Source organism: Centroberyx affinis, unplaced genomic scaffold, assembly GCF_046629955.1.
Source record: "Centroberyx affinis isolate AG114_WGS23_722 - 3 ecotype Tasmania unplaced genomic scaffold, CSIRO-AGI_Caff_v1 ptg004359l_1, whole genome shotgun sequence".
NCBI lineage: Eukaryota > Metazoa > Chordata > Actinopteri > Beryciformes > Berycidae > Centroberyx > Centroberyx affinis.
The window spans coordinates 639,928-664,564 of record NW_027282055.1 but is presented as its reverse complement, the minus strand read 5'-3'; the positions used below and the strand labels follow the sequence as shown (position 1 = coordinate 664,564).

The 24,637-nt window shown below is 43.5% G+C and overlaps 1 protein-coding gene across 1 annotated transcript in view; it reads right to left on the bottom strand.

Annotated features, from left to right (window-relative positions):
* Positions 1-285: 285 nt before the first annotated feature.
* Positions 286-24,637, bottom strand: part of obscna (obscurin, cytoskeletal calmodulin and titin-interacting RhoGEF a) — a 46,179-nt gene continuing 21,827 nt past the window's right edge. Inside the window, 48 exon segments of the mRNA XM_071543641.1 lie at positions 286-466; positions 789-938; positions 1,520-1,616; positions 1,879-1,893; positions 2,017-2,240; positions 3,033-3,272; positions 3,738-3,843; positions 4,182-4,349; positions 5,157-5,270; positions 5,403-5,531; positions 5,778-7,545; positions 7,767-7,844; positions 7,968-8,013; positions 8,261-8,413; positions 8,535-8,561; positions 8,814-8,986; positions 9,087-9,164; positions 9,287-9,347; positions 9,486-9,686; positions 9,777-9,864; positions 10,461-10,629; positions 10,716-10,828; positions 10,909-11,020; positions 11,358-11,470; positions 12,773-12,878; positions 12,975-13,104; positions 13,200-13,302; positions 13,528-13,695; positions 13,947-14,060; positions 14,375-14,552; positions 14,751-14,909; positions 16,029-16,193; positions 16,302-16,403; positions 16,516-16,675; positions 16,836-17,009; positions 17,470-17,552; positions 17,749-17,949; positions 18,141-18,253; positions 18,352-18,446; positions 18,552-18,624; positions 18,719-19,631; positions 19,680-20,980; positions 21,176-21,442; positions 21,752-22,018; positions 22,520-22,786; positions 23,173-23,439; positions 23,744-24,010; positions 24,301-24,631. Coding sequence (XP_071399742.1) covers positions 286-466; positions 789-938; positions 1,520-1,616; positions 1,879-1,893; positions 2,017-2,240; positions 3,033-3,272; positions 3,738-3,843; positions 4,182-4,349; positions 5,157-5,270; positions 5,403-5,531; positions 5,778-7,545; positions 7,767-7,844; positions 7,968-8,013; positions 8,261-8,413; positions 8,535-8,561; positions 8,814-8,986; positions 9,087-9,164; positions 9,287-9,347; positions 9,486-9,686; positions 9,777-9,864; positions 10,461-10,629; positions 10,716-10,828; positions 10,909-11,020; positions 11,358-11,470; positions 12,773-12,878; positions 12,975-13,104; positions 13,200-13,302; positions 13,528-13,695; positions 13,947-14,060; positions 14,375-14,552; positions 14,751-14,909; positions 16,029-16,193; positions 16,302-16,403; positions 16,516-16,675; positions 16,836-17,009; positions 17,470-17,552; positions 17,749-17,949; positions 18,141-18,253; positions 18,352-18,446; positions 18,552-18,624; positions 18,719-19,631; positions 19,680-20,980; positions 21,176-21,442; positions 21,752-22,018; positions 22,520-22,786; positions 23,173-23,439; positions 23,744-24,010; positions 24,301-24,631 — 10,608 coding nt within the window.

The following is a 24,637-nucleotide window of genomic DNA, read 5'->3' as shown; positions in this document are numbered from 1 at the left end:
TGTTTCCATAAAAACCAAAGCAAGAAAATGCAGCACACTCGGACATATACAACCAACTGTATATGTACACTTTGAACAATTATTAAGACACATCACATCTTCATAATCAGAGAATATTATAACAATTTTAACTATCTGACCCGGCTCCAGCTAGCCAGCAAAGAGCCACATAGAAACAATTTGAACTGAATTCAGCTGAGATGAGATTTCCTGGTTATAAGGCCAACATAGTTTCAGGAAACTCTGCTGATGAAAGCAAATCCTACTGTTTTGGGTTTCTTCACCTCACTGGAAGAAGGGACCCTGAAGCTTGGTGCAGACCTGGCCTCGTTTGGCCTCCCTCTCCTTGAGGTAAGCTTTGAGCTTGTCTGTGGAGAAACACACCATGGAGTCTCTGTGTTTGGTGGGGGTGCGATGGCCACGCACCCATGGGTTCTGGAGACTCTCAGCTGCTGTGGGTCTCCCCCTGGACAAAAAACCCAATAAAACATTTGAGTTGTTTTATCATAACGTCTAGGAGGAGAAAACAAACATTTTGATCTGGTGCTGGATAGCTAAGATTTCAGGAGTGGAAGTGTGCACATCCAACACTTTTAGTCCTACTTTCAGGCCTAAAATTAGACTAATGGAAAATTCCTGATTCCTAATCCACTAATAAATACAACATTTTGCACTTATAATGTTTGGTTGAAACTTTATAAAGTAATGGGAGCTTGAATCCAGTCAGTGTGCGCGTATATTTAGTTAACAGCCAGGCAGACTATAATCATATAAAGAGAGACGCTCACCAGGCTTTGTTATTGAGACTACTCTTCATGAAGTTTATGGCTCCCTCTGACAGTCCGGGGTAACAGCGTCCAAACTGGATCTTCCCTTTCCTGATGTTTCTGTCTCGCTCCCAGCTGAGGTCTGCGTGGAACGGGCTGTCTGCGCTCAACCTGGACAACAAAGAAGAGTTAAAGAGTTAAATTCCCCCCCAAAAAAATCACCTAAAATCATCTAAAATTCATCATTCAATATCTCTAAATTATGGAGGATTCATTCTGTATAAGTGTTACTTATATAGTCAACCAAGGACTCTAGCTACCTGCTAAACAGTAAAATTATTTAAAAAAAAACAAAAAAACCCCAACTCAATTTATTATTTATGTATTTATTAACACTTGAAAATTTAAATAGCATGATTTTATACCAACAAGCATTAATACATTTTTGTGTATTCAACTAATCAACCTGCATTCCTAAACTTACACGATGAACGGCAGAAAACAATCACTATCTAATGTTCATCATTCAATATCTCTAAATTATGGAAGATTCAATCTGCAGAAGTGTTATAATTTTGCTATCTTTTAAAAAAAAGTCCTATAATTTGGTCTGACATTTTTCAAGACTATGCATCACCTTTATCAAATCACGGATATCTCATTTTGGAATTAATCTTTGTAGGATTTTACACCAACAAGCATTAATAATATTTAGTGTATTCAACTAACCCTCCCTGCATTTCTAAACTCACATGATGAAGGCCAGAACTCCAACAGCCCAGATGTCAGTCTCAGGCCCGACACCTTGTCCTTCCAGGATTTCCGGAGCTTTGGGAAGGACGATGTAACCTGACGAAACCGACAGACAGAGGACATTCTTCATAAAGAGTTCTGCTATTGCTGGCAATGCCATATTCACTCACATGCTGAATTTTATTCACTAGGGAAATTATTAAAATCAGCAAGAAATGGGTAAAAAAAAAATGATAAGAAACTGGACTTAGGTGTTTGTTAGGCTATGGTAGCTAGGATCAACTGAGCATGAGGTGGTGGTGAGGTTAGGCTGAGCTATTTCCATCCATCAATCCATCCTCCGTTGAAGACAGTGTACCTTTGCTGGTGCATTCTGTTGAAGGTCATGACAGCCAAAAAGCGGTTTAGTACATTAAAGGAATCTACAGGTTCAAAATCAAAGTATCAAAATAAGTCATTTGAAATGCAAATGAGAAGTACATAATTTGGTAAATACCTTTGCTTTCAGACAGGCCCTGGATGTGCTCTACGTTGAGCGGCTGGCCAGGTGTGAAGGACTGAGCCGAGCCCAGGTCAACGATCTTCAGCTGGTTGCGATCGCTCACCAGCATGTTGTCAGACTTCAGGTCCAGGTGGACGACTCGCCGGCTGTGAAGGTAGTCGACGGCACTCAGGATCTGAACCAGCAGCTCTGCAACGTGCGTCTCCGCATACAGATCTCTGAGAGGGAAAGAACACAGACAGGCATGTTTGTGAAGCTTAATTATCTCCAGTAACTGGTTTAGGGTTACTCAAACATAATTTTTTTTCCATAAGACTGAAATGTAATATAGATAATGGGTTGTGGGACAAAAACAATCTGATTATTAACGTAGCAAGTGGCCATTAGCGTCTTCTAGGCCCTTTGTAATCACAGTGTTTGTTAACTTACCTTGTAATATGCAAGTTATCTCAAAATTACTCCTCAAATGTGATTAAATTGTATCAAAATAGACCAAATACATTGTCTTATATCATTCTCTGAAACACTTTAAAGTGGCAAAAAGTGTTTTGTGGGTGGCCAGATTTGCCCTGTGGGCGCTAATTTGGGCAGCATCCCATAGGAATAATTTGTTGCCCACTTCCATATTTTTCTGATCTCCTGAGACTAACTGCAGCTTCTCATTTTGGAATCATACAGTGTTTGAGTTCAGTCTGGGTTATTTCTCCTAAAGGCCCCTTAGGAGAAATAAGGGGATGAAAAACAGACTTAATTTGGAGGCTTTGATAAAATCTACTACATCTTACATGTGTATTAAAGTGATTTTCTGTGAATTTCTGCAGTTGTATGATGCCTGATACTATTTATCTTTCAAAAGAAAAAAGCTACAAGCACTCACTGTTGTTCACTTTTGCATATTTTGTTTTGTTTTTGATGCTTCTGTAGAAGATTTTTCTCAGGAAATGCCTCTGTGTGCCTATGGATATGAAAACCCAGGTTTTAGTTTCTCAGTCTCTTGAGTCTTTGTTTACCGTCCAGCCAGGCTGTAGAGCAGCTCCTTTCCGGGACAGAGCTCCTCCACCAACACCAGATAGCAGGGGGTGATGTAGGCGGTGTGCAGCTGGACCAGGTGGGGGTGGTGAAGCCTCTTCAGCAGCTGGTACTCCCTCAGCACCATCTGCCTCTGCTCTGCCTGGTAAGGAGTGATCTTGGCAGCAAACACTTGCCTGCTCTGCACATCACTACACTGGATTAGTACACTGAAACGACCCCTGGGAGAGACAAAAAGAGAGAGGGAGAGAGAAAAGTTGTATGACAATATTAAGGGTTTCATTGGAAGGTTTTAGTGCCACATGATTGTTTAAATGCTGTTTAAGAGGTTTTTCCACCCTGCCAAGAATAAAATTATGTTGGAACACTGAATGCTTGTCAGTTTTTGGCATGAAAGTGGAAAAGTTTTGAGATATCGAATATCTGCACAAAAAATCGTGTATTGGCAGCGTCAATACAATAAACTGTATCTGTATCGGCCTTCAAAAACCCATATTGGTCAAACCCGAGTTTGAATGGAAACATAAAGGAAGGAAATAATATCAAGTAAACAAATACATATAAATCAATAGCAGTTACACTTTTTTTGGTCATTAAGGCAAAAGGAAAGACAAAATATAGCTACAAACCTGTTTGAAAGCTGTACCTTGTAATTTTAGAGCAACATTCATTCATGAGAATCCTACCTGTTGATCTCAGAGAGGAAGCTGTAGGTCTTGTGTGTTGGCTGTCGTCCTGACCCACCGACCTTTGACCCTGGAGACTCAGTCTGGATGAGGGGAGTGGGAGTCTCTGTATAACAGAGTAGATTCAATAGAGGATATTGTAACCATCCATATAGTAGCTGTTGTGTATTGTACTGTCTATTGTACTGTGTTGTATTGTGCATATTGTGAAATCTCTTGTTTTACTATATACACTGTATCTGTTAATGTCTGTATCATTTCTGTACAGTATATATGTTATATACACCAACTTACCAAGGCAAATTCCTAGTACATGGAAATGTGACGATTAAACTGAATCTGATTCTGATTTACTATGTCTGGTCACTGATCAAAAACAGCACATCAAGGAGTATGAAACAATCACAAATACAAGACAACAAAAAACAAAGTATTTTTCCTTGCCTTCAGGATGTGTAGCCATGACAACAGGTGGTGAGGCATCACTGAAAGGTCCTGCTACCGTCTTGGTGATGCAGCCCACCCTGAACACGTAAGAAGCTCCTCTGGGTAAGTCCTTCACTACAAAACAGCTGTCTGTCACCTCCTCTGACAGGACCCTCCATTCCTCACCTGAGGAGGCACAACACATACAAGATTAACTGTGAAATCCTGTGAAATATCTCTTCTGTACTGTTGCTCTTAAATTATATTCAAATATGGCTTAGCAGTGATATAGTTGGATACAAAAAGATTGTTGATGTAAATTTGAAGGTTAACTTAAGTTTACACCCTTGACTCAAGACCTACTACAAACAACATACAGGGGGGGGAAAAACACACAAACATTTGTCTCTTTCATGTACCTACAGTATATGTAAATTTAACATAGCCTTAATGTCCGATATTATTTAGTTTTCATGGTTTTGTTTTCAAATAAACTATGTCTCAGGATAAAAAATAATGTTCTTCATGTCTTGTAATTAAATGTAGATTAGTTAAAAGGGTATTTATTGAATGAAATTCAAGGCAGAATGGGTCAATACTGGAGCCTGATTGGTCGACAAGACCAGCTCCTCTAATTGAAATGATATAAACCTGCTGAGTGGAGGCTTTCTGTCAGTTCAGATGCTGTAAACTTGCCTGATTGGAGTGATTTTAGCAATAGTTTAGTGAGGGGAGCCAATCAAGACCAAGTCCAGTTGTAATGCATTGACTGGGTTTTGTCCAAAACTGCCGGTTAAAAAGGATGGATTTTTGAAAATGCAGTAACTTCAACTGTAATAAAGGAAAATATAAATTCCTAATAATAGGACCCTTTTAATATGTCTAACATACACAGCAAATCTGATTAATCTTATCTTAACACAAGCCGTCATTTTAAAGATACATTTTAGGTGTTTGTCACTTCTATGCTGCTGTATCATCTCTGTCACACACCTTCTGTGCAGTACTGTACACAGTAAACAGCAGGGTCACTGGACTGGACTGGCCTCCACACCAGCAGGACTCCACCTCCATCCAACTGGATCCCATCAGGCCTGCTGGGACGGACTGGCTGGTCTGGAAAGAGGGGCGACAGCAGCACATAGACACAGACACAACCAGGCTTATAGCAAAATAAAGACAGAAGGATTTCAGACCGAGTGGAAATAGATAAGGCACAGAATGTAGCTTATTTTTTACCTTTAGTCTTCTTGAATGCAGGTATTTTGAAGGAGGACAAGAGTTTAGAGGCCTTCTTTTTCGGGCTCTCAAGACCAGTGCCACGCTCTCTTTCAGGTGGGATGGGAGTTGATCCTTTCACTATTGGCCCTGTGACAAAGGACAAACAACACACAACCCCAAAACAAGTAAACATTAGACTGGATACAGTAATTGTCAAAATGTACCCTATACAGTATGTACTCTACACAGTATGTAAAGGAGTGCTGATAATGGTCCTAATAATGGAAGGAGGATAATGGTCATGTTGTTAATTTTTCTCTCAATGTGGATGCTGGTAAACAGAATTTCCTGCTTCAGGATAATATAAAATGAACATGACTTGCAATAGCTCACCTCCTTTACTCAAGTCCTCCTTACTAGAGGACCTGGTAAAGAGCTTGGTCAGGCTGGAGGCTGAAGCTCTCATCTTCTTCCTCAGAGACATGGTGGGGGTGTCCGGCTTCATGATCTCTCCTAGTGTGGGTCCCAACCCTGTGTTCTCCAGCTGGGAGTAGGAATGGCCAGTCCAGGACTGCCTGCGGAAGATCTTCAGCAGTCCCAGCTTGGGTGACTTCCCTGTGGGTGGTCTGACTTCAAGGGCTGGAGCTGATGCGTGCCTCTGGAGGCCATGGCTATCCTTCTTGTCCCTGGCCCTGGGAGGCCTCTCCGGAGCCTGGAGAGAAGAGAGGCTGGGGCTGGGGCTGGGGCTGGGCGTCACCGACAGGATCTTCTCCAGGTGACCGTTGCTCCTTGTGGATAAGTTAGGGTTGGAGCGTGTGCGGTTCCGCGGCGGTGCCTGGGGAAACAGGCTCCTGGGTTTAGATTCCTCCTCAACCTGCTGGAAAGAACAAGGGGACGGTGAGATCAGAGGCTCCTCCTGATCATCAAACCCTCCTCTCGCTCCTGATCTGTATCTGGCTGTAAGATGACCATGACTCAGCTCCTCACAGGAGCCAAGTCTACTGGAAGACTCGGAGCCACCATGCTCCATAATAAACGACTCAGACAGGGAACCCTGGGATCCAGCAAGGTTGTCCCCCTCCATCTGTTCCTGATCCAACCTGGGGCTTCTTCTGTCTCCGGCAAGGAGGCTTGAGCCAACAGATGTTGCACCAAGCACGGGATTCCCCTGTACAGGAGCAACAGAGCCCCTTCTTCTGGTGGCCCGTCCAGCACTTGGAGGCGCCAACAAGGTTTTCCCCACCACTTCATCATCTGTGAAATCCTCCTTCAGACTTTGAGTGCCTTCTTCCTCACCTGCCGCTGTGCGCTTCGGTGAGCTGGGAGATCGTCGAGACTCATCAAGAGACCTGCTCCTCCTGTGAGGGGGTAAGTTGGAGTGGGGGAGACCAACTCCGCTGTCAAAGGAACAGGACTTCTGCATGGTGGGCTGTACGGACCCCCGTCTCTGGCCACGGGTGGCTTCTGGCTCATCCTCCACATATTCGATGAGCGGCTCGTTGAGGCGCCCTGAAAGACTTCTGCGGAGCGGCTTGCGGCCTCTCTCCTGCTTTTTGGCCTGGAATTTGTCCCGTAGTGTCATGTGTCTGGCAGACATGGGCGAAAGCTGCTGAGAGGTGCTGTAGAAAGTGCTTCGGATGACGCTGCCACGGGGGATACGACCCCCCTCACTCCCTGAACCCTCGTCCCCTTCAGATAGGTAGAGGGATGGACTGCTGTCCCTGCTGACCCTACGCTCCCTCTGAGGTGTGTGTTGGCAGGACACATCTGACGACGCGACCGACTGCCTGCTCACACTCCTCTCTAGTACACTCCTCCTTCCACCCATCTCTCCATCCTCTTCCTCCCCTACTGTCACTTCCTCTTCCTCCTCTACATCTAGGCGGAGTTTGGCAAAAGGTTCTGGGATCTGGGCTCTCTCCATTAGAGGGTCATAGTCCTCCTCGGTCTCCTCCTCCTCCTCCTCAGTTGGGCTGCAGTGCTGGAAGAAGTCCCAAGAGTCAGCCTCATCGTACTCGGACGATGAGCCACTGCTCAAAGAAGTACTGCTGTGCTCCTGCGGCTCCCGGGGGACTGTCACTGCCGTCTCTCTGAGCGGGGCGTCCAGCAGCTCAGGGATGGGCCTCAGGGTGAGCACTGAACCAACGCAGGTCAAAGAACGCTGGGGAGAAAGATGGGAGAGAAACTGGTCAAGAGAGAATTAGACAATAAGTTTTTTTTTTTAGGCATTTAGGTGACGCTCTCAGTCGGAAATGATGTACAGTGCATTCAACAGTAGAATCAGCTTAAACTCACCAGACAAAAGATGTAGACATTGTTGATGTTTTTTTCATGGGGTGTATGGTTTCAATGAATGCTATAGTGCAAGAGAAGGGGACTTACCTGCCATTTCCTTCTTGAGATGAAGACTTTCAAACTCCTCGTGTTGATTTCATCGGTGTCTTCACCCGCATGTTCGTCCTGACAACAACAAAATGATTTATTAATTTAGTTGAGATGAGTGTATGATGAGTTGATGAATTGTTGAATACAGTAAAGCTTAATTAAAACACCTAGGTTGTGTAGTGCTGTATTTTATCTCACCTGGAACCATGCATGGCTCAAGCACTCAAAGGCGGATGGCCGCTTCCTGAGCAGAGAGAAAATAATACCTCTAATTAATTCTTCTTAATATGAATAAATACAAAACAAAACAATTTCACAGTTGTCTATTGCGTCTTTTGCATTTTTGGGCAATAAATGTTAGGTCATGATTGATTGATTGTCACAGAATGAACATTTATATCACCGCTGCAAAAAGACCTGATTTTACACATAAGCATATGACTGGACTGGTGATTGGCACTGTAACACTAACAGTGGAACAGGTTCCTTACTCTGGATCTGGCTGCAGGACCATGCGAAGGAAGTTCTGGGCTTCAGGGCTCCTGTACATGACATCAGGGGCGTCCCAGTTCAGGGTGGCCTCCCCCACCCTCAGCAGTGTAGCACGGTCCGTCTCACCCACAAACGGGCACCGGCACATCAGACTGTCAAGACACAGCATGGTGTAAATCGTCAACAGAAGCTTAATGAGTCAAATGCACAGCTCTTTCATATACTACTGCCGATTCTGAGGGTGTCTATTATCAAAAGTACAGTGATACTTACCATAGATAGGCCATAACACCAACAGACCTGACAGAAAGAACAAAGATATTTCTGTAATGCCCTATCATCTCATTTTTGCTCTCCAGTTTACAAGGGAATATGGCTTGAATCTAAGATGACCTGAGTGAAATAATAGATGCAAATTATTATTTTATTATTAGTACCAGAATTTGGTACCCCACCCATATGGTACCTAAAGCAAACCATAAAACGAATTTGCAAATATTATCTGACCCAGGTCTGCAATGCGCAGTGAGCCAGATCATTAGTTCAACTCACCAAATATCAGTGGCGATAGTGACTGGTTCTAGGTGAACAATCTCAGGGGCAACAAACTCTGGTGTGCCAAACTTGCTGTACTGGTGTCTGGATGTGTCTATTTCCTGGCAGAAGCCAAAGTCACAGATCTTGATCTCATCTCTGGGAGGATACACCATCAGGATATTCTCAGGCTGCAGAGATTATAAATGAACATGGCATTAAGAAATGCATGTAAAAAAAGTAATACTGCTGCAGTCAATGACAGAATGTTGAAGAGGCCCAAAACCTTACTTTGATGTCCAGATGCAAGATGTTCATGCTGTGAATGTGACCAACTCCCTCTAGGATTTGCTGGATGTACAACTGAACCTGAAATGAAAATACAGGATATTTGTCAAGAGTCATACATTGAGTCACAAGACTCAATGTATGACTCACAAAAATAGTAATAATAACTTCTAATTTTCTAAAAGATACATGTAACGTTATACCTCTCTCTCACTGACTGATCCCTTCAGCAGTAAATGGTCCAGAAGTCCATGAGAGCAGCAGCTAGAAATGGTGTTATGGAATTCTGAATTGAACACAGACCAATCTCTTACTGGTCAAGTGCTGTATTGTGTCAAACATGCAGATAGCTAAATTCGGTATGAGGAAAAAAGAGTAGTGAACGTGTGATGAGGAGGATACACTTCTGTGACCAGGACCAGAGTGCGTCTGGTGCAGAAGAAGTCCAGCAGACAGGCCACCCTGGGGTGAGCTAGACGGGACAGCAAGTCCCTCTCCTGGAAGGCCCTGGTCCTGGTGCTGCTCTTCAGAGGAAGAAACTTGGCAGCAAAGCCTTCGCCCGTCCTTCTGTGGACCACACGCTTCACTACCCCAAATGTACCCCTAAAATACAGACAGATGATGGAGGTCATATCAAATCTCAGCAGAGATCATGGCCAACGAGGTCTATGTGAATATGATTAACAGGTTCACCTTCCAATTTCCTCATGGACGTCATAGACAGAGAATAACTTCCTCCTCTTCCCCAGCTCCACCTCTCTCTCCTGAGACTCCAGTAGACCTAAAGAGAAACAATGCCCAAAAAATGGTCCATGTGCATAAAGCATGTCAACCACCTAGATTGACATCATTCAGTCTTCCTATCCCATTCTCACAACATTGGCGGTTCAGATACCTTGTTCTGAACTGGGAATGCTGGGTGGAGCATTGCACAGTGGGATTGTCCAGAAGGAGTGAATGACAACAATCTAGACATCTGACATGCTTCATTCCCAAGGTGCATTAATTAAGGTTTTGCACATAAATCGTTTTAATCCAACTATCAGGTTTTGTTTCGACCTCTTTGTAAGGCATACACTTTACTGCAGAGCACATTTAGCTAATAACTACACTATACTGTTTTATTGATTTTATTTTATTTAGCTTCTTCTTACTGTTCTTACAGTTCTCATTGCCTTTATTTACTGATGTATGTTTTATTACCACTGTTTTCTTCTTTTGCTTGTTTCTTCTTTACTGTTCTTACAGTTGTCATTGCTTCTATTTACTGTTTTATGTATCTGTGTCATCTTGTTTGATATTATGCTGGTCTGTAAAGCACTTTGTAAACCATTTTTAGAAAAGTGTTACATAAATACAGTTATTATTATGTCTCACCTTCCTCCACCGTAAGCTGAGCCTGGCATGAGGCATGTCCAGAGTCGCTGTAGGAGAAGCAGGTGTATATGCCACTGTCCTCACCCTCGGGGCACACTATGGTCATTGAGCAGCGGGCGCCGTGCTGCACTATCTCCACATTCTCATTGGCACAAAGTTCCTCCCCGTCCTCCAATCGCAGAAGAAAGAGTGATGCTTTAAAAAGGCTAACAACAAGGCTTAACACTATGTCTATTTGATCTACAGAGCTCCTACCTTGTACCACTGTATCTGAGGGGTGGGCCGTCCTGTGATGATGGCAGTAAAGGTAGCTGATTGGCCGGGCTCGACACACAGGTCCTCAGTGGGCACCTGGATGGAGGGAGGGGCTGGACAGGAAATGAGATCACTTAGTGACCATTTGGAGTATGATAATAGTCATGCTCTTATGTTTAAGTGACCAGAATACCATCTGGAATTTCCTGCATGGACTCTGAGATGTAGAGCTCTTCCTCCTCTTCCTCTGGGTAATACAGAGGCTCCTGTAGCGCCTGCCCTACGGATACAGTGGTAGCACCTGCCTCCTCAGGGCTACATTCAGTTCTGGAGAGAAAGATGAGATAGAGAAAAAGATAAATCAAAAATACTATTGATAAGGGCAGGAAACCAACTTTTTATCCATTGGCCAAGCTGGTGGATTCCAAAAGTCACTATTTTATCATCCAGTTTTTATTTCTCAACTAAAAAGAATCTCCCAGTGACACACGGTACCTGGCAAAATGGCTGTTAAATTGAAACTTGGCTTTGGCTTATGTCTGGTGTCAATTTCCTTCGATGCCACAATTTCCTTCAATTTCATCTATTTCAATCAATTTCCATCAAGCAACAATTTTGGTGGTATCCCAAGTTGTGTTGAACTCACTGTTCAGGGTATCCAGGAGAGAAGAGCATCTTAGCAATAGAGGTGGGGCTGATGTCTGTCTGTAACCATTTCTTCACAAGGGCAGTGGACCAGCCCTCTGAGTCTGCATCTAGGAAAACCAAAATACCACTCAGACAGAATGTAAATCTTTCTTTTTTGAAATATAGTTAAAGGAATTTTCATTTTGCCTAGACCTGTAATGTTATACAATACTGCCTGACCAAAATGCTTAACAAGGAAAAGAAAAGCTGAGATAGTACAGTACCTTTACAGACCAAGGACGGAGATAATGCATTTCTTACCTCGAGATTTGAGGGGGTAACCCCACTAACCCACCACATCAACGGGACATGGGACCGTCCCCATTCCCACAGGGGGGTAACGGGGACACCTGCCCAGCACATGACCATCTTGTGTTGGTAGGAGTGAAGAGTTATTTGGGCATGCGTTGGCAGGAGGAAAAAGGGGATCAATGCATGTGGAGTGGTTATTTGTTACCGTGACAATGATGACTTACATGGAAAGGTCCATGTGAGGAACTTCCTGCTTTGGGACTGGTAGAGGGAAGTAAGATGAAAAACAGGTTAAAGAGAATGGATGGACTAAATGGTCGACTGGTGTCCAAAAGCCAAAGAAAAACTATATATGTGAATGAGACAACCTTTACAGTAGCCTGCTAAACTTATGATCTGATCTACATGGTCTCATTAATCTATTCCATTCTATTGCATATCCTATGTGAATGTGAGATTGATGAGTTTTTGCTAATGCTTTTAGATAGCAAATCACTGTGTAATTTATAGTGTGTTTAGTAATAGATACTGTATTTATGTCTCTGGTTGGACTGACTTTTGGACCACCAAGATCAATTTAATGGAGAAAAATGACTTAGTCCATTCCAATCCATCCCCTCTCTGGAAATTGGAGACATGATGAAAAACACAAAAACATTCAATACAATAAATGTATCAATGTCTTTTCATGGATGTGGATGTTGGGAACTACAGTATGGTGTCTATGTTGAATGGTACAGTAGTTGGAAGTACTGGTTGGAAGTGATGGTGTGAGTGTGTGTAAAATGGAAAAGTGAGTAAAATCTTAAAATGGGACAACACAAACTTGAAATAATGAAGAATGGCAATGGTTGAAGGTGGAAATTGAAGTGAATTGTTGCAACGTGTTGTGATATGATGTGATGTGACAAAGGGTGAAGTGAAGTGATTCGAAGTGAAGTGGACTGAAGTGAAACTGAACAATGACCATGGCATGTGCTTCTTTAATCCCTCCTCAAAAGATGCTAAACTAACTTCAAGTGTGGAGCATCCATATGAAAACCCAGAGGATGGAAACCACTTGTGGGTTTCCATCCTCTGAGTAGGATATTTACCTTGAGTCGGTGGGGCTGTCCTACCTTTGGGAGACAAGTCCTGCGGTTGGTCAGTCTCAATGTCAATCGGTGGCACGTAGGCGGGGCACAGCCCTGCCTTGCACTTGACACAGCCCAACTCATTCCAAAGCTTAAACAGAAAAAAATATTTGATGAATCTTAAAAGAAAATGACCTTGATTATCTTGATACATGCATTACAGGCTTTATAGATCTGGGTTTCATACCTCACACTCATACAGTCCAATATCTGCCTCTGTTGGATTGATTATCGTCAAAGATAAGATTCCACTGCGGGCGTCGTTCAGTATGTAGTATTTCTGCTCGTCATTCAACTCTCTGCCGTCTTTCAACCACCTGCCAGACCCAAAGATGAACATGTTTGGCACATTTAATGACCAAGTAAATCCTATAATAACTTCTGTTGTGATATCCGCTCTGTGTTTCCATACCTGATTCGTGGTAAAGGAGCAGTGAGTGTGGAGCAGATGAACTGGATATCCTCTCCTTCCATCAGACAGGCACTCTCCAGCCGACTCACAAATCTGGGTGGAGCTGGAGAGAGGAACAAATTTATTGCCGTCTGTGCCCCTACACTTTGGAAAAGATTAGACTGGCAAAAAGCAGTGTTTATTTTAAAATGTGTAGTAGTACTACACTAGTAATAGTACCAATAGTGCCATAACTATCACGTGTTCCTCTGTGGCAGCACTCACATGCACAGCGTACACCTACAGTTACAGACGAGGCTCTTAACACCTCTCTGGCCCACGGACTCACCCTCCACCACCACCTTGGCCAGTGTGCTGGCGTTGCCCATGGAGCTGGTAGCATAACACACATACTGTCCAGAGTCTTCTGCAGTGAGGCCGTCCAGGATGAGACTGCAAGTGCCTGTCCGGTCCACTGTGATGATGTGGTGGGGGTCATCCTCCAAAGGAAGACCATCTGAGAAGTGGACATCATATTCTAACTGTGAAACTATGATCATAATCAAACCAAACGTAGAGGCATGCATGTAACTGTTTGAATGTGAAGCAGGAGCATGCATGCTCAGTAAAACTTCCCTGGATAAATGAAAGTGAAAAAATTGTGTTATTGGGTAATAGTAGTTTGCTACAAAAGCACTACCCTGTAACTTAACAGTACAGTCTGTCTCTGACATAAAAGAAAACTTGTACAGTTTCTTTTTTGTTTACCTTTGAGCCAGCTGACTAGTGGTTTGGGCGATCCTGAGACCTTGCAGGTCAGTTTGATTGTCTGTCCTATCTTTGTGGTGCAGTCAGACAGAAGTGACTCAAACACTGGTGGACCTGTTGACACACACACACACATACACACAAACACAGAAAAAACAGAGCATATGATGAAAATGTTAAATATACCCCAAAACACTTTTGGGGTATATTCTGACAAGAAACTAAACTTTCAGTCCACAAGCCACATTGGCTGGTGGGTTCCCTCAGCTGCCAAAGTAGATTAGAAAAGATTGATTTAAAAAAAGGCTATTTATCTGCCAAAGTGACAACGACAACTGACAGCTTTAGTCTGCAGTCAAAGGTTAGTGGTATTTATTTCCCTCCCTGCTAATATGTCAGTACTGGGACAGAAACATACAAAGACTTACTATTGGTGGGCAAGCTGGAGCGCTGCTGAAGCTCCTTCAGGTCCTTGAGCCAGGACAGTTTAACCAGGGTAGAGCGGCCCTGCAGTGTGTACCTCCTCACTGAGCCCCTGTGCTCGTGCCACAACCCCCAAGACTTTTCATCTCCATCCACAGCCTCCTTCACCTCCACATCATTTAGCTGGGGAGCAGAAAAAGGAAGATGAGTGAAAGGGAGAGTGTACGGTCAAAGAGAGGAATAAAGATGAGAAACCAAGTGAGAATGTCTTGAAGTAACTGTCACCACAAGTGACCAATGGTGGTACTGATACATGTTTGTTTTTAGCGTTTATTTACCCAGGAAAGTAGAATATGTAAGAAACTTGAGCACAAGCATTACCTTCATTTTGTTCTTGAAGGTGTAGGTGTCAGTGTTCATGCCTGGGTCTTTTTTCAGCTTGCACAGGATAATACAGTCCTTGAAGAGAAAGACCTGTCTCTGATGCCCTCTAGAGGCTGTCTTGATTTCTGGAGATTCCTCCCACACTGTGAAGACACCCTGCAAGGGAAAAGACCAACAAAGACATAATGACACCTGGAACTCACATTCTTTTCATTCATGTTATATTATTTTCATCTAATCACACAGAGATAATTATTTATTTCCTCAACCGTAAAATGAATCCAAAGCAATGACACTATATTTTTATTTCATCATAGTACATACCGTCATGCTTTGAGCCTGATTAACCTTCAAATATTCTGTGTATTTTTACAGGCAGTATGCCTCTGCAGGATGAATTAGAAACCAAACAGGGTCCGAGGCATGATGATAGCAAAAGTCAAAAGCGTTTATTTTACATTGTACAGTCTGAAAACTTAAAACTGACTGATGTGTTTCAGCTCAAATGAGACCTAAAACCCTGACGATAAAACAGCTTTCAACTTTTGCTATTACAACAGAGTGCCACAAAGTTATGAGTTCATTGCTAAAACCTGTATCATATAATCCTTTTCACCATTTAATATGACAAAAACAGGTCTGATAAAGAACCATTTTGGAGTGAAATATTGTTTGTTTTTGTTAGAACATCAATTAAACAAAAAGGTGATATTTGCACTACCATATGTGCCGGGTGCGTCGGAGGAGCAGGACAAAGTAAAATCAGTACACTCCCGCACACTGTCTTTAACAAGAATTTAATAAATGACACAACGTTACGGTCAAGTGACCTTCGTCAGGTATCTGAGATATCTGAGATCTGAGATCATACTATAAAGCAAGGGATCTCTGTCTGTATGTGTGTCCTTCGCATATCTTGAGAACCATTCGTCCGATCTACTTCACACTTGGCGGGTGTATTGCTGGGGACCCAAGGACGCGCAGTGTCGGATTGGACACACGACACATTCAATATTTATAAACTTTGAATAAACAAGCGAACAGCGCTCTGTGCAGCAGCGGGGCTTAAAGCAAGCGACTGATAGCCTACGCCTATTGTGTGTTTTTTTTTTGTGTACGGGCACTGCACTAGTTTATTCAATTCTTGTTAAGTGAAGACAGTGTGCGGGAGTCTTTTGTTAGAACCTCGAAATGGATTACAGGTTTTAATGATTTGGTCACACTGGACCCAGTGCCTAAACTGGATATGAATACATGTCATTCCTCTTTATTTACCTGTCGGACGGGCTCGCCCAGCGCCGTTAGAGGGGCTGGGTAGTTCTCGATGAGGGACACCTGGTGCATGTTGTCAGACCTCCAGGGAAGACAGGACACCATGGAGAAGGCATCCTCCAATAGACAGCAGCTCTGCCCACTCTTGGCTTTGTTCTTGATTAACTCCTGCAAATAACATTTTCACTTTTAGCTGACTCTTGTTTCCATAGCGATAAAGGTTTTGTACTCATCTATTACGATAGAATCATATTTGTAAAATTATTTCAACCTGACCTTAAGTAATGCCTGGTAGGTCTGAATCCTCTCCACTGGTCTCTGGAGGAAAGTGAGGACATCCATGACTGGAGCCTCCAGGTTACCAGATTCTGTGGATTCCTAAAGTGTAAAGGGAAAATATCAAACAAACACAGAACATTAGATCACTGTGACAAAGCTGCTATTCAGTACCTTCATTGTTATTTTAAATCCTAACAGATTTTTTGAATACTTTGAAATACTGTTGGATAGCCTTGTCGGTGACGCAGGCCTCTGCTTGCGTTTGTCCCACCATGTAGTGAAGATACTTCTCAAAGTCCTCAGTGTGCTTGATCAGATGCATCGCCACATCATCGTCTGTGGCACACTCGCTCAGACTGGGCAGGATGGACCTTGGAAGACGGTGATACAGTTATTAGAATCAGCATTAGATTTACGATGGACAGCAGATTACATAAATCTCCATATGTGTATACATTCAACATGATCTCACTTCTTAAAACAAACTACAAACTAAAGACTACATGATAGTCTCTCTGACCACTGTATTACCTCTCATGTAGGACCACAATGTCCCTGATGTTCCTGAAAATGGTCTCTTTCTGGTTGAGGATATTAATGGGGACGTGGCGGCTAGTCTCCAGATGATGCAGGTGGTGAGAGTTGAACACCTTCATCTCCTTCACAAACTCCTCTTCCCCATCAATCAGACCTTGGATCAGTTGGCTAAAGACAGTGAGAATTTCATTCAGACTGGATGTAATGCAGCAATTTATTATTTTATCGTACTCCTGAGAGACTTGTAATACGAACAAATTGTAAAATAAGCAAACAGTCATTTCTCCATCATTACAAAAGCCAAGTATTTAAGAAGTACTAAGGAAGAAGTGCAAAAGACAATAAAATAGTGGAAATAAGAAATTCATAGATATAAATCCAATTTTGGATGACATCAGGGGGAGTAGAACCCAGGTTTGGGGGTGTGTGGGATTGAGGGTACCATATTTCTATAATAAATAGATGTGTAATATTCTCAATAGTCCCTTAGAGCACAAAAAAGATATTAAAAAAAACTGCCTCTACACCACTAGTGCTAAGTAGTCCCTTGGCACTAGTGGTGCCACTTTTTTTAACCTTTAAATGCTACTTTTTTAACCTGTTGGTATATAATGGCAGAATGACTGACCTCAGAGTTCTCCTGTACTCTTCTCCTGTTGATCCTATTCCATCAAGCTCCTCTTGAGGCGCTCTCATTGGTGGGAAGGTCTCCTGGTCAAAAACACAGTCATGCATTTATTATCAAGAGCATTACTTTTCATTATTTGATGTCTTTTGAGTCTTTTAGATTAATTTGACGTCTCTGTTGACAGCACAGCTTTTCAAATTTGAATATTGACTGTTTCAGCATGTGCTACATTTACTCAATATTGGAAATGACATCTGGACTCTGATTTGTGCACCCTACCTTTCGCTTCTTCTCCAGGTAAGCTGGACAGACCCATCCCTGTCGTGCAGGGTTGGTTTTGGTGGGTTTGGTCCTAACCAACCATTTGTCAGGATGGACAGAGTCCAGGACCTCTACATACTGGCCCTCCTTCAGAACAAAACTCTCCTTATTTCCACTGTTAGGACTGCAGTCAGCTCTGGCCACATACATTTCAAATGTCTAAGGGAATAAAAAAAATTAAGCAAATATCATCAACATCATTTAAGGCATATACAATCAAAGCTGGAGATTTACTTTGTCAGATTGTTTCAGAATTAAATCAAATGTATTAAATTAATATTTACAGAGCACAAAACAGGTCCAGGATACATACATAAATACAAGACAGAACAAATTACAAAATAATGTACCTCTCTTCTACCCTCTTCTCCATCCGACTCTGATCCAGAGGCTGTACCAGCTAAAGGTGTGTGGGCACGATGATGCTTAGGAGATGGTGTCCTCATTCTACCTTCATAAGCCCCTGGAAAACAGAGACAAAGATAGTTATACCTGTTATGAAACTGAGATGAAGTAGTAGAGAAATGATAATCAGAAGGAAACTATGATAGCACTGCTGACCTTTAACCTTCAAAAGTTTCTTAGATGGTGGTGGGGCAGCTATCTGTTCTTTATCGTCCTTTGGAGGCACTTGATCCTCAGGTTTTGCAACTTCCCTGTGACAATATTAATGAATATTTTGGTTATGCTGTATGAGCACAAGACACAAAATTAGTACTGAAATTCAGAGGCCGAGAACAAACATTCCTCTGACATCTGACCTGGGTGCTTTTGGGCTGATCTCAACAGGTTCCATGATATCTGGGGCTGTGTCATAGTCGGAGGGACTGGACACTGTTGAAAGCAGGGGTTTAATAATGAAAATGATTGCAAAAGCAAATTAAATACCTTTATGTTGTTATTACTCCCGGAGTATAACGTTACTTACTGGAGCTGGCAGCGATGAGCGATGATCTCCTCCTCTCTTGCAGGCTCATCTGAGTATCCTGCTCTGTCAGGTTGTAGGCTTCCCACAGAGAGACACTCACGCTCTCCACATAGCCGAAGGCCTCATTCCCTGAAGTGGATACTTGGGCCTGAGTCTGGGGCAGCATGTGGGCCTGGGACTGTGTCTTGTCCCGGGCCTCAGGCTGCAGAGGGGCTGGTTGCAGTGGAGTTATGGCTGCAAGAGGTGGGTGTACCGGCTTCGGGGCTGTTGGAGCAGTCTGCTGAGGCTGTACTACTATTATGTTTCCATTATAGGAGCTCACACCAAACTTATTGACAACTTCACATGTATAGATACCACTGTCCTTGGTGGTCAGGTCGGTGACCACCAGTGCGCAGACGCCAGTCTCTGAAGTCTTGATACAGCGTCGCTTGTCACCAGTTATTTGCTGTCCGTCTTTCAGCCAGCGTACTTTGCTGGGTTTCCCTTCTACAATACACTCAAGAGTGATTTTACCATGAAGATCTGCGCTCTGATTCTTAAACACCTCTTTGAAGACAGGCCGCATGTCTCTGCGGGTTTTGTAGCCCTTGAAGGCAGCCTGGATCTTGATGGCGGCCTCCTGCATCTCTGGTTCATCCTCAATGCTCATGCCTATGTCTGGTGCAGCTTCCGTGGATGGCTGTGGCTTCTGGAGTACCGCAGGTGGAGGAAGGGCAGAGGGTTGAGTTGGTGAACCAACAGAAGGGCCTAGGGGCTCAGTCAGAGCCTCAGAGAAGGTTTCGTCTTCAGAGATGTAGAGAAGAGGAATGTCTTCTGTCATCTTTGGTTGTTCATTCACCTTCCCCATTGGCTTGACTACTTGTTTTGTCTCCTGGTCCAATTCAGGTTCTTTTCTCAAGGGTTTTACTGGCTGGTTGACTAGCTGTTTAGCCTCCGCTTCGTTCTCTGTAGCCTTCACAGGTTGTTTCATTGTCTCAGCTATCTCACTGTCCTTTGCTACTGGCTGTTTCTTCTCAATTTTTGTTTTTTCTGCAAGCCCTATTTCCACAGTCTTTACTGACTGTTTAATTGGCTGATCTACTTCAGTCTTTTTCACCATAGATCTTGCCGGCTGCTTCTCATCTTGATCTGTCTCAGTGTCCCTTGATAATTGTTTCTCCATTGCACCCTTTGCCTTACCTTTTGTCCTCGCAGGTGGCTTTGGTGGGGCAAATTCAGCCTCTTTTTCTGTCAGCTTTTCTGGCTGTTCTACTGACTGTTTGTCCAGCTGATCTATTGAAGGCACTGGCTTTTTCTCTCTCCTCTTCTCTACAGATATTTGTTGCTGTTTCACACGCTCTTTCTCTTTCTGGTGTTCAGCATCAATAACCATAGACTCCAATGATTGTTTCTCCCCAGTTTCCTTTTGGATAGACTTAAGTGGTTCTTTTCCCTCTGTAACCTTTCCTTTAGTTCTTACTGGTGGTTTCAAAGGCTCCTCTTCTGTCTTGTATATTTCACTTTCCTTGACTACATACTTCACCTCTTGTTCCTTCATTGTTTCTTTCCCTAGAGACCTCACTGGTGGTTTCACAGGCTGTTTCACTTGTTTTTCAACCTCACTATCCCTCTGCAGCAGTGTTTCTGGTTGGTTCACCTTCTTGTCAACTTCACTTGTTTTCTCCAAAGGCATTTCTGGTTGTTTTGATTTCTGGTCAACTTCAATCTCCTTCTCTACAGAACTTAATGGCAGTTTCCACTTTTGTGACTCCTCCAGAGGCCTTTCTGCCTGTTTCACCTTATGATCAACTTCAACTGATTTATCTGACTGCCTTGCTGTTTGTCTCCCCTTCTGGTCAACTTCATTCTCCTTTTCCAGAGGCCCTGCCGTCTGTTTCACCTTCCAGTCAACCTCATTCTCCTTCTCCAGAGATTTTGCTGACTTGATAACTTGCTTGCCAACATCATTCTCTTTCTCCATATCCCTCTCTGGCTTTTTCACTTTATGTGCAGCTTCAATTTCTTTCTCCATAGACCTGGCTGGATGGAGACCTCTTTGGTCTTCTTTAATGTCTCTAAGCACTGTCTTTATTGGTTGTTTTGGCTCAACCTTTGGCTCCAGGTCTTCTTCTGACTCTGTAATAGGTGTTTGTGTCATACCCCGTCTCTTGGGCTCTGGAGGAGCAGGTTGGGCCTCTGGGAGACCAGGCTTGGCAAAAGTTCCCTTTGCACGAGGCAATATCTTGGGAGGCTCTGCCTTAGGTGGAACAGGTTCCAGGGCTAGGTAAGAGAATAAGAATAATTATTTTGTTGGTATTTTGTTGTTGTGATTTATGAGTGTTGGAAGTTGAACAGAAAAAGAACACTGCAATGAAGTTTAAAAACTTGTGTTGTTCTTCAAAATTTGCCAATAATGTATCAATGTGTAGCACATATGTAGCACACACATATGTAACACACATATGTAGCACACACCTTTCACTGACAGAGTTGCAGTGGACTCTGCACCTCCAGCCTGACATGAGTAGCTGCCACTGTCCTCAGGTTTGAGCTCCTTGATGAGGAGCTGCAGCAGGCAGCCATCTTGCTTCATCTCATACTTCCTGCTGGCTCTCAGTGGCAGCCTGTTCTTCTTCCATTGCACCGGCAATCCAGACTTAGAGAGCTCACAGTACAGAGAGGCTGTGCCTCCCTCCTCAGCCTCCACACTCTGCAAGTCTTCCTTGAAGAATGGGGGGAGCTCTGAGAAAGATGGGGAGGGAGGGACAAAGTAGGATTTCTTTAGTGCAACTGAAACAGTGTTTAAGACATTACCAGATGTTGGCCAAATAGGATTTGAAAATAATTTTTATGGTTTGTTTTAGCCTACTTACGTATTGGGTGGGTGGGGTTTGCTACATTCGACAATACAATGAGTTCCAGAAAGTTCAGACAATCACAGGAAAATATTTGAAAATTACTTTAGTATACCTTTCTGTGATTGAAGGCTTGCTAACTATCTTAATTGTCCTGATAGTCACATTTGCCATGCAAACATCCACATGCACACACCTTTCACTGACACAGTTGCAGAGGTCGCTGTACTTCCTGCTTGACATGTGTAGCTGCCACTGTCCTCAGGTTTGAGCTCCTTGATGAGGAGCTGCAACAGGCAGCCATCTTGCTTCATCTCAAACTTCCCGCTGGCTCTCAGTGGCAGCCTGTTCTTCTTCCATTGCACCGGCAATCCAGACTTAGACAACTCACAGGACAGAGAGGCTGTACCTCCCTCCTCAGCTTCCACACTCTGCAAGTCTTCCTTGAAGAATGGAGGGAGCTCTGAGAAAGATGGGTAGGGAGGGACAAAGTAGGATTTCTTTAGTGTAACAGAAACCGTGTTTGAGACATTACCAGATGTAGACCAAATAAGACTTGGAAATAACAATTGGAGTTTGTTTTAACCTAGTTATGTGCTGGGTGGGGGGATTTCCTACACTGGGCAATGCAATGAGTACCAGAAAGTTCAGACAATCACAGGAAAGGTATGTGAAAGTTAATTGATGATATGTGTGTATTTTTTCAAAGATTATTTTTGGGGCTTTTTGCCTTCATTCTGATAGTTTTTACAGTAGAGATAGACAGGAAAGATTAGGAGAGAGAGGGGGGATGACATGAGACAAAGGTCCCGGGCCGGATTCAAACCCAGGATGTTACGTTCATCTGGTATGCGCCTTAGCCCACTGAGGCACCAGTATGCTGATGATTGACCATGTACAGTACTAACATTCTGAATTGTCCTGATCCAGTCAAATTTGCCATGCATGTACCAAATACACACACCTTTCACTGACACAGTTGCAGAGGTCGCTGCACTTCCTGCTTGACATGAGTAGCTGCCACTGTCCTCAGGTTTGACCTCCTTGATGAGGAGCTGCAGCAGGCAGCCATCCTGCTTCATCTCATACTTCCTGCTGGCTCTCAGTGGCAGCCTGTTCTTCTTCCATTGCACCGGCACTCCAGACTTAGAGAGCTCACAGTACAGAAAGGCTGTACCTCCCTCCTCAGCCTCCACACTCTGCAAGTGTTCCTTGAAGAATGGGGGCAGCTCTGAGAAAGATGGGAAGGAAGGGGGGAAATAGGATTTCTTTAGAGTAACTGACACAACATTTGAGACATTGCCAGATGTGGGCCAAATAAGATTTGGAAATAACTATTATGGTTTCTTTTAACCTACTTATGTGCTGGATGGGTGGGGTTTGCTACATTGGACGATAAAATGAGTTCCAGAAAGTTCAGACAATCACAGGAAAGTATTTGAAAGTTAATTTGGTACTTTGTGTGATGGGCCACTTACTAACAATATCTGAACTATCTGATACAATCAAACTTGTCACGCATGCATCCACATACACACACCTTTCATCAACACAGTTGCAGTGGTCTTTTAGTACTTTAGTATACCTTTTGCCCTGCATGTATCCCTATGCACACACCTTTCACGGACACAGTTGCAGAGGTCGCTGCACTTCCAGCCTGACATGAGTAGCTGCCACTGTCCTCAGGTTTGAGCTCCTTGATGAGGAGCTGCAGCAGGCAGCCATCCTGCTTTATCTCATACTTCCTGCTGGCTCTCAGTGGCAGCCTGTTCTTCTTCCATTGCACCAGCAATCCAGACTTTGAGAGCTTACAGTACAGAGAGACTGTACCTCCCTCCTCAGCCTCCACACTCTGCAACTCCTCCTTGAAGAATGCAGGGAGCTCTGGGACAGATGGGAGTGAAAGGACAGAATTGGATAATGGGTAGGGAGGGACGGAGTAGGATTTCTTTAGTGTAACTGAAACAGTGTTTGAGACATTACCTGACGTGGACCAAATAAGACTTGGAAATAACTATGATAGTCTTTTTTTATCCTACTTATGCACTGGGTGGTTGGAATTTCCTACACTGGGCAATGCAAGGAGTTCCAGAAAGTTCAGACAATCACATGAACGAGAGCTTGCTAACAATATCTGAAGTGTCTGATACAATCAAACTTTGCCATGCATGCATCCAAATGCACACACCTTTCACTGACACAGTTGCAGTGGACTCTGCACCTCCTGATTCACATGAGTAGCTGCCACTGTCCTCAGGTTTAAGCTCCTTGATGAGGAGCTGCAGCAGGCAGCCATCCTGTTTCATCTCATACTTCCTGCTGGCTCTCAGTGGCAGCCTGTTCTTCTTCCATTGCACCGGTAATCCAGATTTAGACAGCTCACAGTACAGGGAGGCTGTACCTCCCTCCTCAGCCTCCACACTCTGCAAGTCTTCCTTGAAGAATGGAGGGGGTTCTGGGGAAATGGGAAGGGAGGGACAGAATTATACACTTTTAGAGTAACATGAACAGTGTTTGAGACCTCACCACAAGAGGACAAAATACTTTTTGTAAATACATATCATGTTTTTTTAGGTTGCCATATACAGTAGGATAATACATTCAGTACCAGAAAGTTCAGTCAATCACAGGAAAGTATGTGAAAGTTAATTGATGATACTTTGTGTGACTGACATCGGACAATACTAACACTCAGAAATGCCCTGATCCAGTCAAATTTGCCATGCATGTACCAAATACACACACCTTTCACTGACACAGTTGCAGAGGTGGTTGCATTTCCTGCTTGACATGAGTAGCTGCCACTGTCCTCAGGTTTGAGCTCCTTGATGAGGAGCTGCAGCAGGCAGCCATTTTGCTTCATGTCATACTTCCTGCTGGCTGTCAGTGGCAGCCTGTTCTTCTTCCATTGCACCGGCAATCCAGACTTAGACAGCTCACAGTACAGAGAGGCTGTACCTCCCTCCTCAGCCTCCACACTCTGCAAGTCTTCCTTGAAGAATGGGGGGAGCTCTGAGAAAGATGGGAGGGAAAGGACAGAATTGGATAATGGGCAAGGAGGGACGGAGTAGGATTTCTTTAG